Source organism: Neltuma alba, unplaced genomic scaffold (genome assembly GCF_004799145.2).
Source record: "Neltuma alba isolate B1F8T4 unplaced genomic scaffold, ASM479914v2 tig00011058_pilon, whole genome shotgun sequence".
Taxonomy (NCBI): Eukaryota; Viridiplantae; Streptophyta; class Magnoliopsida; order Fabales; family Fabaceae; genus Neltuma; species Neltuma alba.
Genome location: NW_021635802.1, coordinates 123,151 through 142,816, shown reverse-complemented (window position 1 = coordinate 142,816; position 19,666 = coordinate 123,151). Strand labels below are relative to the sequence as shown.

General features: G+C 32.0%; 2 protein-coding genes across 4 annotated transcripts; one reads left to right on the top strand and one right to left on the bottom strand.

Moving 5' to 3' along the window:
- The first annotated feature begins 9,656 nt into the window (after positions 1 to 9,656).
- On the top strand, positions 9,657 to 12,199 carry LOC114760953 (indole-3-acetaldehyde oxidase-like). The gene is made up of 3 exons (XM_028950272.1): positions 9,657 to 9,890; positions 10,844 to 11,031; positions 11,980 to 12,199. Exons 1-3 carry the CDS (start codon positions 9,657 to 9,659, stop codon positions 12,197 to 12,199), a joined length of 642 nt encoding a protein of 213 aa, XP_028806105.1.
- A 1,557-nt stretch (positions 12,200 to 13,756) lies between these two features.
- Positions 13,757 to 16,457, bottom strand: LOC114760957 (uncharacterized). Of its 3 annotated transcripts, none has more exons than XM_028950276.1 (3): positions 16,234 to 16,457; positions 14,473 to 14,660; positions 13,757 to 14,278 (listed from the first exon to the last, which is right to left on the bottom strand). In XM_028950276.1, the coding sequence occupies exons 2-3, from the start codon at positions 14,645 to 14,647 to the stop codon at positions 13,962 to 13,964; spliced, it is 492 nt and encodes a 163-aa protein (XP_028806109.1). In that variant the 5' UTR covers positions 14,648 to 14,660; positions 16,234 to 16,457; the 3' UTR covers positions 13,757 to 13,961. The 3 variants fall into 3 exon arrangements, with proteins under 3 accessions (XP_028806109.1, XP_028806111.1, XP_028806110.1); XM_028950278.1 differs by lacking the exon at positions 16,234 to 16,457 and adding an exon at positions 15,985 to 16,165; XM_028950277.1 differs by lacking the exon at positions 16,234 to 16,457 and adding an exon at positions 14,836 to 15,911.
- Between the last annotated feature and the right edge of the window lie 3,209 nt (positions 16,458 to 19,666).

Sequence of the window (19,666 nt, the reverse complement as noted above, 5' to 3'; positions counted from 1 at the left end):
GTTATAGTGTTTTATGTATAAAAAGTGTGGAACAAATATATGAAATTTATGTTTTGATAAATTTTTTAGTTAAGTGGGCATGAATTGTTTAATCTTGAAATTATATTGTTAATATTGAACAAAATTGAGTATTGAATATGAAATAATTTATGGATATTGAATTATGTGAAATTGAACTGTTGAATTGTTTATAGAACTGTATCGGGTTGTGATGGAGTATGATTGTGGAGATTTGGTTATTTCATACCACGTGGTATAGCCATCACTTGGCGCTCAGTGGTTAGCATTAACATTCTTAGGGCCCTCGATATTACCCTTCCTTTGGCCAGGTCAAGAGTCAACCTAAGGGACATGACACCTTTCCATATTCCAAGGAAAAGGAACCCATGGTCTGATATGAGCTCTGTAACTTTTGACCGAGTTACACCTCATTATTGGATAACTTGGTGCAGTCTTGTAAAAAAGACGAATCCTGTTATGTGTGAATAGCTCATGGGTTCTATCAGAGGTTACAAGGAGGTTATAAGGATGGTCGATAAAGTTCTGTGCATGCAAGTTACTTTTTGAATTATTTATATATTGTTTTCCGTAAAGATGTTTATCCTATATGTTATTTGAAATTGTACTTTACCCGCTTAATTATCTTGTAATCACTCCATGTATATTGGTTGAATTAGAATTGTGGTTACTGGGTCAATTTGACTCACCCTGTGGTTATTTAACATTTTTTAGGTGAGGGTTCAGGTGTTGATCCCAGGAGAAAGTGTCCGAGGCTTGAGTTTTCTCTTCCACTCTGTATAGCCTTTGTTTTGGTATACATGATTTGATTGATGTATATTGCCAAACTTTAGGGCTTTTTTGTTATACTTAACATAATTTTAACTTTTCCACTGCATTCGGGAATTATGCTCCGCCCTTTTTGACACATATGTGACTTTTATTTTGGTTGCGATTGTTATAGGCGTTAATGACTGTTATTCTGACGGGCTTCAAGGCCCTAGCCTATTTACAACTGGTCTTAATTGTATTTTGAGATTTCAGAATATTGTTGATGGATTTGATGCATACGTGGGAAAAAAAAAACCAAGTGTTGATTACTTCTTCTTTCATTAACTATCTTTACTCTTATAGAATAGTAGCTACTGCTTTGTTATAGAAATAAATGGTTAATGATTATGGTAAATTTCTATTTGATTAGTTTTGTCCTTCTTACCATAGTTAACCTTTCGAAATAATTATCGTTTTGAAAATGTTTATTTACCATGAATTGTGGGGGTTTTTACAAGATTCCTACCTATTGGGTCAGGAGAAAAAAAAAAAAAAGACTTGCTTGTCATGCACCCGTGCCCGTAAGGATAAGTCCCAGTGGATTAAGCATTAGGTGCCCTACCTTTAGATTGTGGGTGAACCCAACTCTTTTCCTAAAATTTTCACATCAAAAACAAAAAAATTGGAGAGAAAATAAGGTGAGTCTCACACCCTCTTTTTTTTCCTATTTTTCTTTCCTCTTATTTTTCTCCTCTCATCCAAATAGGAAAAAAGTTATTTCTTTTCCCATTTTTCTCCTCCAATTTCTTTCCTTCCTCATTTTCTCTCCATCCAAACATGGGGTAAAACAATGTTTGATCCAACCAAAAACATAAATTATTAAAACTTAATATTAAATATTTATTATAATTAAAATATTTAAAATCTTAAAATAAATATTTACAACCCGAAAAGAAAAAATACTTATTTAAAGACTACTTATATTATAATTTGAAATGTTTTACGAAAATATTTTGACGGTTTTAGTTATACATACAAAATTTCAAACAGAAAAAATTATTTATATTTTTTGTCTAAATATAAATAATAAGATGTGATGAACCACTTTAGAGGGATAAAATAATTAATTTTTATTTTTAATTAAAGTGGGGCATTATGATCACTTAACAACCTTCAACAATTCCTAATTAGGTCAGATCTTGATTAAAAATTTATTAAAAGTATAGGCCTCAATTTGTATTTAAATATTTCGGTTGAATTTAATTGAGATTTTACCTTAAAAATTCTCATCCCTCCCTCCCTCCCTCTCTCGTTTAAACCTCCCTCTCCTCCTTATGATAAGAAATAAAAGTAGAGAACTATCCTTAATTACCCTGTCAATCCTTGATATTTTGGGTCAAAAAATTTTTTTTCCCTTAAAAAACTTCTTATATCTTGAATCTCTTGAGGTTGGTTTCGTATGAATGAAATGGAAGGAAAGGGGAGGGAAGAAAAATTTTAATGAGTTGGATTTAAAAAATTTTAAAAAACAAAGTTAAAAACTTTTTATTAATTTTTGTTATTCTACTATTTTATATTTGAAAGAATATGGGATGAGAGCACTAAAGTAGTCCGGAAAAGAGTTTATTTGCCTCTTTGAGAGTTTTACTTGGACTTATCCTCCACCTATTAAAAAGTACTATTTCAGGTCCTATTTATAAGTTTTAAATTTGAAGAGGAGTGTGATCTTTTATAAGTTTTAATTTAGTGTTTGCCTTAATATTTAATTAATGTAATTTTTTCAATTATATTTTTAATTATTTATTCTCTCTTATTCTTCTTTCGTTTAACCCTTTTTTTTTTTTAACTTAAAGTTCTTTCGTTTTATGACAACGTTGGTCATTGTCATATTCTAGTACTTACGTGCACGTCCAGCCGAAAACAAAACCCAAAGAAGAAAAACGCACGTAATGAGTCAACTCCTTGATTTGGATTTAACAAACTTTGTTTTGTAGCCAACGTCACGTTCTAACATTTTAAAACCAACAAGAGTTATTTGAATCAGTAATGAGTCAACTCATAACCCACATGGTCATGCATTCTAAACTCTATGTTAATGTGATAACCTTATTAGTAGACAATCTGTAAGTTTTTTTGTGAGTACTTTTTAAACTTGGTGACATGTCTTAGTTTTAATGAATTCTCAAGACCCAACTCACTTCAATAAATAGGGTATAAGAGTTTAGATACAACTAAAGGAACTTAACGAAAGAGACTGAGTGCATAGCCGAAAGGAAAAGATTGGAAAGCTGACGAACATGTTGAAGGACCACATTTGAATGATTGAGAGCTGAAGATAAGATGTGGTTGCTGATCGAAACCTCTCATCCTTAATGTAGTCAACCTATTTTAAATATCTCTGATTTTTAATATAAAAATTAGTTTGACATTCAATTTAATTCTAAATATAAAATTTCAAATCCACTTTGTCTCTCATATTTATTTATTTATTTAAAATAGTTGTTATAGTAGTTGCATATGTTAAATGTTTCATCAAATTGTAGTTCTAACTATTACCTTTGATTAGCAAGATATTTTAGGAAAGATAATATCTATTTATTATAAATAAATAACTCAACTAATTTTCTTAACATATTTAAATTAGTCAATTAGTTCTTATATTAAAAACCGGAAGTAGTATTATATAAGGTAAATGTGTTAGAGGAGTTTTATCTCTTAAATCTCAAAAATAATTTTTTGAGAGTAATTAAAAGTTAAAATACCCACCATATCTAAGTTTACTCTGAAGATACTCAGGTTAAAAGCTATTTTGACAACTTATACAAAATTTCTTTTGTTGATATATAGATAATGATGGTCTTTATTTTCTAGCCCTTGGATGGCGCTATGAACTTTAATGGAGGCATATTAATTCTTATGATTTTATGGAATTTTGATTCCTATAATTTTAAATTATTAGTCTTGGTCTTTATAATTTTATAATTTTTTTATTTGAATTTAACAATTGATCCTTATAATTTTAACAAAATAATCACATATATGGTTTCGTTTATTGTCTGCCCTTTTTTTGTATATTTTCACCAGCGTTTATTATGGCATTGAATTTGAATTTCCTCAACCATATCTCTCTTTAATTTCAATTAAGAAATTCAACAATTTAATAAATCCACCAAGAGCATCCTACTGCCAAATGAAGGACCACATTTGAATTATTTGAAAGCTGAAGATAAGATGTGGCTGCTGATCGAAACCTCTTGTCCTTAATGTAGTCAACCAATTTTAAATATCTCTAATTTTTAATATAAAAATTAGTTTGATATTTAATTTGATTATAAATATAAAACCCTAAATCAACTTTGATTCTCATATTTATTCATTTTCTTAAAGTATTATTATAGTAGTTGCATATGTTAAAGGTTTCATCAAACTGTAGTTCTAACTATTACATTTGATTGGCTAGATATTTTAGGAAAGAAAATATATATTTATTACAAATAAATAACTTAACTAATTTTCTTAATATATTCAAATTAGTCAATTAACTTTTATATTAAAAACCGGAAGTAGTATTATATAAGGTAAACGTGTTAGAGGAGTTTTATCTCTTAAATCTCAAAAATAATTTTTTGAGAGTAATTAAAAGTTAAAATACCCACCATATCTAAGTTTACTCTGATGGGAAGGAAGATACTCATATTAAAAGCTATTTTGACAATTTATACAAAATTTCTTTTGTTGATATATAGATAATGATGGTCTTTATTTTCCAGCTCTTGGATGGCGCTATGAACTTTCCTGGAGGCACATTAGTTCTTATGATTTTATGGAATTTTGATTCCTATAATTTTAAATTATTAGTCTTGGTCTTTATAATTTTATTTGAATTTAACAATTGATCGTTATAATTTTAACGAGTTTGGTCCCTGTACTTATGCTCATACTTTGTCTTTACAAAATTACAGGAAGGACCAAAATAAAAGTTAAATCAAATTATCACGACATATTTATTTTATTGATTTTAAAATCGTTTGACTTGTGTCTGCTTTATTTTAATGCTGGCATGATGAACTTATCTGGATCCACATTTTATGTCCTGTCTTAAAATTTGTATGATGTCAATGTCATGCTGAAAAACTGTTTTTTTGCCAACACATGTTAAAAAACAGATTAATAGTATAAATATAAATTTAAAAATATGAATATGTGCCACATAATAAAAAAATTGGAGGATATATTATTTTCATATGATATACTATCTTTAGACCTAAATATAAGATCTAGTTTATAATATAAATTGTAGTAAAAACTAGATACTGTATTTAGGAGCAGGGGTAGTATATTATTTTCAATTATTAGCCGTTAAAACATAAATATAATAAACTATTCTTTTTTTTTTTTTACTCAAAATGATGTTGTGTCATACTCAAGCAGAAAAGATATATAAAATCTAATTATGTTACCTTGAGTCACTTATTTTCTAGTTTAGATGATTAATCTAACCAGCCAAATGACTGGTTTACAGAGTTGCCAGTCTAATCCAAATTTGAAAACAATAATTACAAATTTACAATATGAGTTACATAATTTCTATGCTTCTTAAAAGTTTATTTAAATCTAGCAGTTTGACAATATAGCCCCTCGCCCCCTCAATAATTTTGACATATTCTTTGGAAAGTAATGTTGATATCGCTATCCATGTCAATTTATATACTATCTCCGATTTTAATTATAAGACCTCATTTATAGTATTTCTTCGATCCTTAATATAGGACTCAATTATTGAGTTGGTTTTAGTCCTAAATATAAGACCCATTTCTCATATTTATCAATTTTCTCTAAATTATCCCTATAGATACTTTCAACCATAATCAAGTAAAACAGAAAGAAGAGGTATCAAGAAAGATGATTATAGTGTTTTAGAAAAAATGTGACACTTTTTTTATGATTAACTAACTTACCTAACTTCTTTAATCTAATCAAATTAGTTAAATGATTTTATATTAAAGACCGGAAGAGTATATAAATAAAAACTTATAATTAAGACTGGATGTAGTATTTTAAATGTTCATTTTATTTATTGTATAAGACATGGACGCATAGTCCCTCGCGGACACACCCCGCATGGCGTATTCTAATTTGGACAAAGCTCCTTTTGTTTCATAGTAAAGTTGGAATCCGTGGTAGATTCTCATGTTTTCAATGATTACTACTGCTCATTTATCTATCATGTTGTAAATGATTACCACTTTTCAGTTTTAGATACCAGATTTATTTTACGATATAATTTATACTACAAAATAAATCTTATATTTAAAATTAAAGAAGTATTATTTGTGCCATATGTCTGTGTTCCTTTTATTTGTTTGTCTTACTGTCTGTTTGGTACGAGCAAAATGGATAAGAAAATTTTAATAAATTTGTTTTAAAAAATTAAAAAATAAGTTTTTAAAATTTTAATAGAAAAATAGACAACAATAATAAAAATTAATTAAAAATTTTTAATTTTAAAATTTTAGTAGAAAGAAGTTGTAAGATAAAAGAATAATAAGAATTTTCAGCATCACTTTTCTAGTTTTTTTTTTTAGTTTTTTAAATTCAGCTCATTAAAATTTTTTCTGCTGTCTTTTTTTTCCCCCTTCATATGTAGGATTAGCCCCCACACATCAAATTATTGACATTTTATCTTTTTATTTATTTACATAACAGTAAAGGAAAAATAACATACGCGGAAATTATATCAAACAAGAATTACTTCAAAATTTCAAAAATAAAATATTTTCTGAATATTAATAATATTTTTTGTTTTAAAGTTATTGATAATAATTATCCTCAATTTTTTTTAAAACTTTACTACCTCCGAGACCAAAATTGGAAATGGAGTGCTTGGCAATGGCTAGGGTTGGTTTTCTACCAGTACTCTTTTTATCACCAAAATTTTGACACTATTTAGTACTAGTTTTCATTGACCAGATACAAAACCAGACTAAGCTCACAACCAATTATTATCTAACTCGATACATATTTATTCTGACTACATATTTACTCAAATACTATCTACTAAAAAAATAGTTATATATTTAATCAGATTATAAAAAAGTAAACTACAATTTATTTTATATGACAATTAATTATATGTCTACATTTTTTAATTAAAACAAAGTCAACATGTAAAAATGACTAAATATAAAATTTTTATCCATCATTTAGCAAAATACATACCAAAATTAAAAAAAAAATCAAGAGAATATACCTTAGTTAGAAGAAAAATAAAATTTCAAGTTGAGATAACACGTATACAATATTTGCAAGACCGCACACACCACCTACTTCAACAAAAGTGTGAAAGGAGAAAGAAGAATAGAAGGAGTCGGCGAAGTTCAAGAAGAATTTGAGAAGTGATGAGAAGGCAGATTGGAATGGGAATGCCGAATATCATTATATAGACAGAATTTACACCATGCATTCACATGCCAAAACAAAACATTTACGCATGAACTGAGTTGAAAATAGTGAATGACTACTGCCTGAGTGACTTTGCGTATGGGAATATTTGGGGAAGGAATTCTTGCGCGTGAGTTGAGCTAAAGACAATGAATGACTACTCCCTGAGTGACTTTGCATGCGTGGCTGAAAAAAGCAAGAGTATGGTCTTGTCAAATAGGAAAGTTGAAAAGTATGGGAGGAAGGAATTTCACATGGAGTGTAGACAAATATGGATTGTGGGTCACATGAAGTTGTTCAGACTAAGAACAATTTTCATTTTGTGATGTGGATCTCACTGAAATTGTTCAGATCAAGAAGAACTTTGATTTTGTGATGTAGGCCACATTGAAGTTGTTTGGATAAAGAACAAGGTCTATACAAATTTAAAGTAGATCACGGTCTGAACGATTTCAGATATAGTATTTTGATAAATAGTTTTGTTGTTATCCTATCTGAATAAATTTTTTTATTGTTAATCGTATCGTATCCGAGTAAAAAAGCCTTCTACCAGTCCCTATCCACCCAATCCTAAATATCGTCACTTCATGTGCACAATGCGAAGTGTGAATCACGGTTCACGAACACGAGAAGACGGTTAAAATTCTGTGAGTGTACGAGTGTGTGGACATGGAGAGAGAGGCACATACACTCCATAAAAAGGCGTAGAAAATTGCTAAAGGATGGCTAAAAGCTGAGAGCTTTATCGTTTCAGTGAGCAGAGTCCGTGAGGACAGTACGGTCTTCCCCGAAGGCCCTTCATTTTTGGGCTTTTTGGGTTTATCTGGGAAATGAAGGAGAACGGAGAAACAACAGTAACCCTGGTTTTTGCTGTGAATGGAGAGAGTTTTGAGCTCCCAAGTGTTGAACCATCAACCAACGTGCTTGAGTTCTTGCGTACTCAGACTCCGTTCAAGAGCGTCAAGCTCGGCTGTGGCGAAGGTCTGTCTCTGAGGCTCTGTTTCATGATCACCATGTTCATGCTCACTAGCTGTAGTGGTCTAGATCTTTGTAGGGGGTTCATCATTCTGAAACTGGTTATTCTCCAAAAGGACACTCAAAATACTTTTATGAGTGTAGCTTTGAATCCTCCTAACTTCATGAGCTAGTGTTGATCCTCTGGCAACTTACTCTGTTTCTTAATAAATTCTTATCCATGCTAATCTCTGCATTAAAGTATTTGAAATTGCAGGTGCCCAGTGATTTAGAGAAAAGGTCAATCTGAGATCATTTTTGGTTAAAGTAGTTTGTTTGAAGTGTTTCTAAGGCTCTGTAGCTGTTCCTTCCATCATTACTATTTCTTGACCTTCCCCCTGCCTTAGGCTTGTTCCTAGAAACAGCATAAACCATGGTTGATTGATATGAAAAGGCGGAGTGATCTCTTTTAGTTTTGTAATATATATGTTAATTTGATCATGCGATTGAAATTCTTAAAGAGGTTTTTATTTCTCTGTTTTTTTTTTTTCCCGGTATATGAAATATTTGGATGTTGGCGCTTCTTTGGACATTTTAAGAAACAGAGACAAAAGAAAAATTGGATATTGAAATTCCAGTGCCATTAACGTAATAATTTTGGGCTTTAGGAGCTTGGAACAGAGCATACTATCCTTTGCTGTTTCAATTATTCGTTGACTTAATGACTAATTTTCTCCTTCATACCATCATAGAGGTTTTTAAAACAATTTACAAAACATGGTGTATATATTATTCTATTTTTATCGATAGCTTGAATATATGGTTCTTCTTCTATTTTTATTGATCGTTTCAATGTGAACATGAAGCTCAGAGGTGTTACTTTTCTTGGTTATGCCTTTAATCTATGTTATGATTGAAATTAGTGCTCTTTTTTTTTTTGCGTGTATGTAATATTTGAATCTTTTTATTTGGCATTCTACGAAACAGAGGTAAAACAAACTTCAGAACCATCATCATGATTTGGGCCATGAGGAGCGGGGAATAGAACGCTATACGCTTATCTGTTTAGAATTATTTGCTAACATCATGATTGATTTTCTTCCTCGTATTTTCACAGAGGTTGTCCAAAACAATATATAAAAAGTACATACATATTTTCTTGTTCTAGTTTATCGGTAGTCTGATTATGACTATGAAGGTAAAAGGTGTTAATTTTTCCCCCAAAAATTTCATCAATTTCTCATTTCCTGGTTCAATCTGGATCGTTTACAGGTGGTTGTGGTGCTTGTCTTGTTTTAATATCCAAATACAATCACGTGCTCGATCAAGTTGAGGATTTAACAGCAAGTTCCTGTCTCACGCTACTTTGCAGCATACATGGATGTTCCATAACTACTAGCGAAGGCTTTGGGAACAGTAAAGATGGCTTCCATCCAATTCATGAAAGAATTGCAGGATTCCATGCTACTCAATGCGGATTTTGTACTCCTGCAATGTGTGTTTCTCTTTATGGAGCTCTTGCCATTACTGAAAAAACCAATCGTCCTCATCCCCCCTCTGTGTTCTCAAAAGCCACGGCTGCTGAGGCTGAAAGGGCCATTTGCGGGAATCTTTGTCGATGCACTGGCTATCGATCACTTTCTGATGCTTGCAAAAGTTTTGGTTCTGATGTTGATTTGGAGGACTTAGGATTAAACTCTTTTTGGAAAAAAGGAGAAAGTGATGATGTAAAGATCAGTAGGTTGCCAAAATATGATCATCACTACAAGAAGAGTAAATTTCCTGAATTTTTGAAATGTATCAAGCCTAATCTGTTCATGGCCCCTGAAAAACACTACAATGGAAGATATAAAATCCATAACTATTAAATTTTATGCATATGCTCTCTCATATGGAATGAGGAGTGAATAACGCGTAAAATTTTAAAAGCTATTAACTATTAAATTTTATCATTAAAAATATTTTGAAATAAAAACTGAAATTCTAAAGAGACAATTATTTTTAAAAATAAGTTGGTCATTCTATGAACTATACGAATAAGAAGATGATTATAGGCCTCTGTGGTTTATCCTGGCACACAGCTACTCAATCGAATTAAGTGGGTGTCAAAGATGAATGGATTTTGTTTACTTAAGTTATGATATTTTTGTTCATACATTATGACTGATTACTTAATATAAAAAAAAACCTTCAATTGTATGTTTGAATTGGCATTTTTGTTTATCTTCCTATTTTTCTTTCGAAAATGGCAACTTAGGGAAGTGCTTTTCAAACAAAAGAGTCCAAGAGAAGTTGGATTAGCCCATGCAGTATGTTTGTCCTATAGTCTTGTTTCCTTCCCAATATTAGTTCAGTTCTACAAGTTGAGCTCAACTATGGTGTTCAGTTGTCCAACTATTATTCCTGGACTAAATTAACATTTTTTGTCCTCTAAGTATGCTTATCATTAACTTAATTATACTTATTAAAGATATACAAATATAGCAAGTTAAACAATGTGCACTAATCAGAAATGATGTGGTTCATTTTGGGCTTTGTGTAAATGCATGGGGCCCATGTCATTTAGAAGTTAAAGGACTAATATAAAAAGAAATAAACTTTAATATATGCCAGATTGAGTTTTTCTCATGCAGCATTTTGAACTTGCCCAATTTAACATAATATCTCTTGTTTGTTGCAGATTGAAGGAGCATTTGTCCAAGGATTAGGGTTTTTCATGCTTGAAGAATATGAAACAAATCATGAGGGATTAGTGTTAGCAGATGGAACATGGAAGTACAAAATCCCTACATTAGATACTGTACCTAAACAGCTCAATGTTGAGATTGTCAATAGTGGACATCACAAGCATCGTGTTCTTTCCTTGAAGGATATGGCTTTTTAGTTGAAATATTGTTTGCAAATAGCTGCTTCTTCATAGAACAGGCTCGTCAAATAGTTTGATTTTTGTAGAGTAATTTACGTCATGGTGGTGGAAATGGGGTAAAATGAATCTGCTGATAAATTAATACCTTTTGGTTTGTTTATTTATTTAGAATTTGTTAAATGACTCTTCTATGAATGATAACACATTATGGTTGGATTTGATTCTTGAGCTTCTGCTTTAGAATTTGATTCCTGGTCACATACATGCTAAAAAGGTAGAGAACGGATTCTCTGAAGTTTATGAAGTTAAACTTAAATTTCCAGTATGATGCTGATAATATCAATTCTTTATGTTCTGCTTCATCAGCTTCATAGTCGTATATTCTCAACTTAAAGGATCTGAGTTCCATTTCTCTGTCATCAATTTGTTGAATCAATTGTTGTCAGAATAACTCCATAGAGATATGAAATGTCTAGTGACCAAAAATTCGATGGTGTATATGGCTATGCTTGGCCATGCTTGTGCCTTGTTCTTCTTCTTCTTCTTCTTCTTTTTTTAAAATAATTGTTAAGATAAATCGATGTTTCTCTATCCAAAGGTTATACCAAAAGAACTGAATATAATTGTTTAAGTTGTACCATGAAAATACTTAAAAAGTCTCTTAGTCATCCCTTATTACTATTCTATATTTTATTTTGAACATTGAACAGTTCTTAAACTGCTTTGTAATATGGTTACCAAAAGAAATTGCTCTGTAATCAAACTCTATTCAAGAATATAATAAACGAAGCAAGGTATGGGTCGAGCTTCTCTTCAAGTTTCTTGGTTTTGGGTTGTTCAAGTAAACAGTGTTGGCCTGCTTTGTAAACATGTGGACATGTGCGAGGGCTAAAATGTAGGGGTTGACCTGGGAATTCCTATACGAATGACGCTTCAAATCTTGTTTGCGCAGCTTCTGGTGAGCCGCCATTACTTCTAGCATCTTCAGTTCATTGTGCTATTAGAGCAGCTATCAAGGAGGCTAGAAAACAGCTTCATTCATGGAGCAACTCAGATGAACTTGATAAACCATTCCAGTTGGATGTGCCAGCAACCATGGCCGTGGTAAAGGAATTTTGTGGATTGGACATTGTGGAAAGATACTTGAGCTGGAAGATGGGCAAAATGTGAAGGAGTTTAATGCCTTGAAAGGAAATCAGTATCCGTTTCATGTTTTTAGTACTAATATCAAATATATTATAAGTAGTTCTCTTTCTCCCCTGTTTCTTCTAAATTTGGTGTTTTGTGTAGTTGGCGATATCCATATATGTATGTATTGTCACTTGGCAGTGAAAAGAAAAACATTTTTAACAAACTAATAGATTAAAATCTCTTATATGTTTAGGGTTAAATTCAACTCCCAACTAGTTTTTTCCCCCTACAAAATGATATCTAGTAGTGTGTTGTTTATACCAGCATGTGTTGTTAGTCATAGTGAGATAAGGGAGGATTCTATATTCATAGTAAAGTTATAAGCCATATGAGTTACCATTTCATTTCTCCAAGACATCGTATCAGCCAATGGTTATATAGGCTAAAACAATAAAAGGTAACACAAGTAGTCTCATGATCTTGCAGTTAATACCAATTTGGGTAAGTTCAGCTGGATGCGTTCTTTTTCAAAGAGAATCAAGACTTTTCTTTGTAGAAGGGGTTGTGAATGATAGCAGACCATTACTTATTGGTCAAAAGGTGTTGACCAAATTTTAACCCTTGAGAAGCGTATAGTCAAAAGAGAATTGTAGCCTGAATATGAATTCCTGACTTACCAACAGATTTGTACAACGCTGGCTCACTTTGAACGATATGAAATTTGGTATCTCAAGAATCAAAATGCAAATTTCAATTTGTGGGTTTTTAATTAACGAATTCCCTAAATAGAAGTGTTTCTGAATGTGTATTTAACATGTTGAAGTGAAAGATATTCTTTGGAATTAGAAAGTAAAAAAAAAAAAAAAAATTCACTGATGCTTGTGTGACATGGAGCAAGCATGTTTTTGGCATTACGGCCATGGTAAAGAGGAAGCTTATCCAAAGTTTAAATGGAATTGCCAAGGTAGAGACTCCATATGGTTTATCAACTAAGGTTTGACGAGAGTCAACACCAACTTTGTGATAAGCCCGAAGATGTCTTGCTCCGAGGGTCTTTTAATTTGGGCTCAAAAGGTTAGGAGTGCCCGTGGTTCACTTACATGTAGAATTACTTATCCATCTACTATATTTAATCCCTAATATAACATTCTTGATATACAAATTAAATAACTAATTTATATGTTAAAAAATTATTTAAATTAATTATTTATAATAAATAAGTGTTATTATTCTTAAAATAACTTTATAATATGTAAAATCATCAAATAGACTGCTTTAAAAAAAACAATATATATATAAAATGGTGTAAATTAAAACCTTATATGTAAGACCAAATTAAAACTTATATTAAGAATTGGAGATACCATCAGGGAAGGCACATAGGCAGGGAAATTGCAAATGCAAAAATCCAAACTTGAAAAGCGCGACATTTAGCTCCAAGACCGGACGGGTTTAATGTGATATTTTATCAAAGCCAGTTGATGCATGTTGAGCAATCGATTTGTGAAGTTATTAGAAATCTATGGAGACATTGATATCAAGCGAATAAATGATATTCGCTCGTCCTAAGCTCGAACAAAGACCACCCTGAGAAGCTGAAGGATATAAGAAACACTAGCTTATGCATCATATAATGAAGAGTCCGAATCAGGCAATTTTGTTCCTAGATGCCATAGGCTCATAGCTTACAGATAATAGTTGAGTAAAACACATACTTCCATACTGATCAGTCTAGTTAAAAAAGTTCTCGTTACGGACAACAACGTCAGTGCACGTTAATCAATACAATACTGAACCACAGTTACTTAAGTACCCTCCATGTGTCTGGGTCATCTGCTGTCCGCCGCAACCATGTCATCAAGAGCTCTCGATTGTCCTTTAGTGCCATGAACACTTCCCTACACCACTTGAATCGGCCAATCATGTTCAAACATTGATGTCGGAAGTCAGGATCAGATGTAATTTCCTCAAGGGTGAGTAAGTGCGCTGTAACATTAGAAACTGAAGCCTCATTCATTTTGATTATTGCCTCTGTTCTTCGTTTACATGCGGTCGCTATGGTACTTGCCGCATCTGCAATTTGTCTTGCGACAGGAGATTTTTTCTTTTTGTTCCTATCTGAAAGTTGAGTAGAAGGAAAAAGAAACAGCCAAGGGAAAAAAGGAATGAATGAACCATTCATTTCCATCAACTTGAAGCTTTGATCAATTACTACATATGTGAAAGGGAAACAAAGATACTTTTTTCTACTCTCAACATTTCATGGCATGGATCATCATGACCTGCCAAAATTTCTTGCACCCATAAATTACCTGTTTGCTCATCAGTTCTGCGGCGCTTTTTGCACATGCAAGACACACAGTATTGACTCACCAATACACTTGTCGCTTCATATTCTGTTAATTCATCATCTATAGTGGACAACACTTTAGCCTCGTCATCTTCCTCCTCTTCATTTGACCATGAGTCATCATTCCAATTTGCCATTGTATGGGGTTTCCTATAAGTGTGATGAAACTAAAGTGTGAGCATGTTAAGTGATAAATAAATACGATTCCAAACTCTAAACATAGAAACACGCAAATTCACACCAAACACATATATGAAAATTTGCAAGTAGCATATTCACATTACATACTTGTTAATTTAAGTTTAAAAAGGTTCCCATTACATACTTTCATATCGATCAGGCTAGTTAAAAAAGTTCCCGCTACAAACAACATCAATGCATGTCGAATCAATACAATAGTGAACCACAGTTAATTAAGTCAATGGGCTAGGGATCCCCTCCATGACTCCGGGTCATCTGCCATCCACCGCAACCATGTCATCAAGACACATCAATGGTCCTTTGCTGACATGAACATTTGCCTACACCACTTGAATCAACCAACCATTTTCAAATACTGATATCAACGGTCAGGTTCAGACTTTGAAGACATGCCTCAGATCACCATACACACCAAAAAGCCCACTCTGAATATATAAAATATGCTGGGCTTGTCAAAATGAACAGGCAGGTTCCATCCATTAATATTTAATCTCCAGAACTTCAATAAGAACTAGAGATACAATAATATTACAAGAACAAACATCTCAAAATAATAACTCAGGACATGAAAGAAAAATAATGATATATTACATGCTTGGATATATAAAGCCAAAAAGCAACACATACTCTTCCTCGGAGTTGTCTTCTGGATAAACAATTTATCCATGTTATGAGACTCAACAAACAGTTAAGTGGATTACCATAAAATGTACCGAAGAATGCACTGGTGGCAAACCTCCTCTAAATATGCTCTTTTGTGAATCGTTGGCTTTTCCATAATGAAATGCAAAGTATTTAATTCAAGAATTCTGTGTTTTTTCTAACTTGTTGGTATAAATTGAATGCAAAAGATTCAAGCTTCTTCCTCTGAAATCTGAATATCTCTATCCTGCACCTTTGACCTAGCTAAATCCATAATCAATCACATAGAACAATCTGCAGGAAATCTACGTTTTCCATAATTAACTACATACTTAATTTACAAAAAAAGGTCGAAGAGCTGACACAAAAATGGCCTCCTCTACCATCTTAATATTTACATAATAATCAATAAAAAATTTTAATGAATAAAAATCAACACTTCAATTGAGGGATGAAACTAAATACTCAGAAAGGATGAACGTTCCTGATCAGCCCATTCACATTAGCAACGGTTCCAAACATATCTTTAGCATTTAAAAGATAACAAGTACGAAAGCACTGGTTTATCTATCTAATCTTAGACTAAAATTAATTTTATAGTGAAATGCCAACCCATCATTAAGGTCCTCACCACTTATCAAAACGCCAAAAAAACAAGGAACTGTCACCAGAGGGCCAAGCCGGACGAATTTCAGGAAATATTCCACACAAAGCAGAGAATGAGCAAATCACAACTACAAATTGCAACCGGAGTTGTGGACCAAAAAATTCAACAAGTCAGCCAAACACGCAGACCTCCGCATCGTAGCAAGAAACTGATCAGATCGGCTACTTCAGGACTCCAACAAAAAATGTTAAAAAAAAAAAAAGTTCAACAAACCTGTACCAGATCGGCGGCTATGAAAACTGAGAGGAGTAAGGGAAGACAATTGGAGGCCAAGATATCCACGCACAACTCACATGCACAGAGGAGACGACGGCGAGCACGACTTGGAGACAGCGGAGATGGAGCTGAGACGAAAACCAGACAACGCTTTACAGAGGAAAAGGAAACGGAGCCGCGTTCGAACGAGGGAGAAGGGGATCCGTAGCCCTGCCCATCTTCTTCCCATTCATTACCCTCCTTTTCCTTCACAACCATTGGATGAAAATTCTGACGGTCAAGATTTAAAACTTTATAAAAATAAAATGTTATTGTAATTATAATTTTGGATAAAAACACTAAAATAGGTAAATAAATGAGAAAATTGAGAATAAATGCCATTTTAAAAAGTTAATTGTAAAATGTGACATAAATTTTTGAGGTTCTTTTAGAGAATTTTTAAAAAAGAGAAAATTACCGCAGTACCCTTAATAAAATGTAATTAGGATCAAGTATAAGTTACTCGAGATCAAGCATATGCAATTAGGATCAGTGATATGTAATTAGGTCATATATACATCTAGACATATGTAATACTCCTCCGGTCCTTAATATAAGACCCATTTAACTAATTTGATTAGATTAAGGAAGTTAGGTAAGTTAGTTAATTATAAGAAAATTGACACATTTTTCCTAAAACACTATAATCATCTTTCTTAATACCCCCTCTCTCTTTTACTTAATTATGGTTGAGGGAGTATCTATAGGGGTAATTTAGAGAAAATTGATAAATATGAGAAATGGGTCTTATATTTAGGACCAAAACCAACTCAAGAATTGGGTCTTATATTAAGGACCGGAGGAGTATGTAATTAGAATCAATTATATATAACTTGGAATCAAAGATATGCAACTTAGATTATTTAGTCTTTTTACCCTTCAAACTTATTGCCATATAAAATCATGTCACATTCTATAATTAGCTTTTCAAATAGAGATTTATTCCCTATTTTCCTTAAATTAATTGTCCACAACTATAAACTATTATTATAAAGCAATCTTTTTCCAATTTTTTCATTACATTTGTAAACAGTTGATGTCAAATTTTAACCATTTAAATTTATTTATTTTTTAGGGTTAATATAAACTTTAGTCTTTTAAGTTTATTTTCATTTTGGTTTTGGTCATTCAAATTTCAAATCATAAGTTTTAATCATTCAAGTTTTTTTCATTTAAAACATTAGTTCCTATAACCCTATAAAAATTTGGATCATTTTGTCCCTAGAGGGACCAAAACTGATAATTTGAAACTAGAAAGACTAAAACCAAAATAAGAGCAAATTTAAAGGACCAAAAATTATATTAACCCTATTTTTATATAAAATTATGATAATATTTGTTTTTATAAAATGTTAAATCTGGATTATTAAAATTTTGATTCAGTAGTTGTGAAGAGAAAAGGAGGGTAGTGAAAACAAAAACATTTTCAACAAACTAATAGACTAAAGTCTTAAATCGAACTCTCAACTAGTTTTGATATGCCTATAAAACGATATCCGGTGGTGTATTCTTTCTACTTTCTTGTGTTGGTGGCTTTACTGAGGTGAGGGAAGATAAGGATGCAGCAAATCTTTCTAAGTAACAAGCATACAACGATGCAGACATAGTGAATTTACAAATGAATAACAGACTCGACAAAGAATTCACGTCTTGTGAGATTCTGCCAAGACAAAAAGTGTGGTTGGAATTGGTTGGCACTGCCAATCATGGTAAATTTTTTGGGCTAACTTTGAGGGATTAGATTTGTTCCAACATTTGCAACCAAGGGCCAAATGGACGCGAAGGCTGGAATTGTTAGAATGATTGTGTTTTTGAAAGTAAAGCTCTATAAGCAACGAAAACATAAAAATTTAAGCCATATCCAACATCTCAGACTGAATAGGAACGTAGCAAGTGATCAGAACACTTGTCGGCCACCACCGGGTTCAAGTTAGGTGAAGGTCAATGTGAATGGATCATTCTCTGCAACAGATGGTATTAAATGTGAAGGTCTCTTGAGAGATAAAGATGGATCTTTCATTGCAGGTTTAATGAAACATGTAAAGGTTTCTACTTGGATTGAAGCTAGCCTCTGGGATAAGAGGATTTCAACAACTATAGCAGAGGTGAAAAGGCTCATGCATGAACAAAACCGTGGAGGCGGGAGCCATGATTGATTGAAATTGGGTTATAAATTTGAGGCACATGTAAACCACGTATTAAATCTTATGTTAAGAACGAGAGATAGTATTATCTAGCATGATTGTCTTAAAGCTATGGATACTGGGTAGCTTATAATTTGAGGGCTTACCTCCCTTTGTCTATTTAAAAAGGGAATCAAGAGCAAAAATGAGCAAACTAATCCGATTTGTGCCATGCAAATGGAATCTCCATGATCCATGAATTATGTTTGGGTTAGGATTTTCATGCTTAAAGATTATGGAGTAAATTATGAAGGATCAGAGTTAGTAGATGATGAGACATAGAATTACAAGATATCCTCACGTTAGACGCCATATCTAAACATTTTAATATTAAAATTGTCAACAGTGAATATCACGAGTATTGCATTCTCTCTTTCAAAAGCTGTGGCTTATAAGTTGTTAAAATTATTAATTTGAAAATTTTCTAGATCATTTGTTTCTAACCATATATTCCTCTAGTCCTATATATAGGATAAATAGAGAGAAAAGTTCTTTTTAATCTTATTTATAGTGTAGAGATAGAAATTTTTTATATGAATATATAATTTTAATCTTTATTTATTATTGTGTTGATTTTATTTTTATGAAGTACATTGTAAATTAAATAGGAATAAAATGATAAGGTTGCTGGATTTTTAAGGAAGAGTTAATAAAGTTAAGATTTTTTTTTTTTATATAAAACACGTGAGAAGTAGCTTATAAATAAAACTAAAAAAGTAAATGCATATCTTTGTTAGAGATTGAAGCATTAGTTAAGGTGATTTTTTAACAGGAAGATCATTTTTTTGAATTTAGAAAAGACAAGTTACAACCAGAGCTATGAAACAACAAAACAGCAAAATAGTCCAACAAACTAGAGGATTAGAGGAAAACAAAACAAAAGTCCAAACTAAACTGAAAAAAGCTAAAACAGTAACAGTGCTATCCAATTCCAGAGCTTGAATTCCATCAGTTGTTTTTGTGACCATCTTTCTTTCATTCCTTGAATTGAGTACTATCATGAGCCGTCCATAGGATCCCATCCCCTTTTTTCCGGGTCGCTGCAAGAAAGTCTGCGACATGATTTCCTTGTCTAATAACCAAGAAAAAGACAAATGTTCGAGTTCAGTTGGATCAAATGAAAGATTTTTGAGAGAATAGAGTAACTTTGTCATTCTGCTTTATCCAAAGTTTTAGTTTGAATTATTTTAAATAACTCCACACAACCC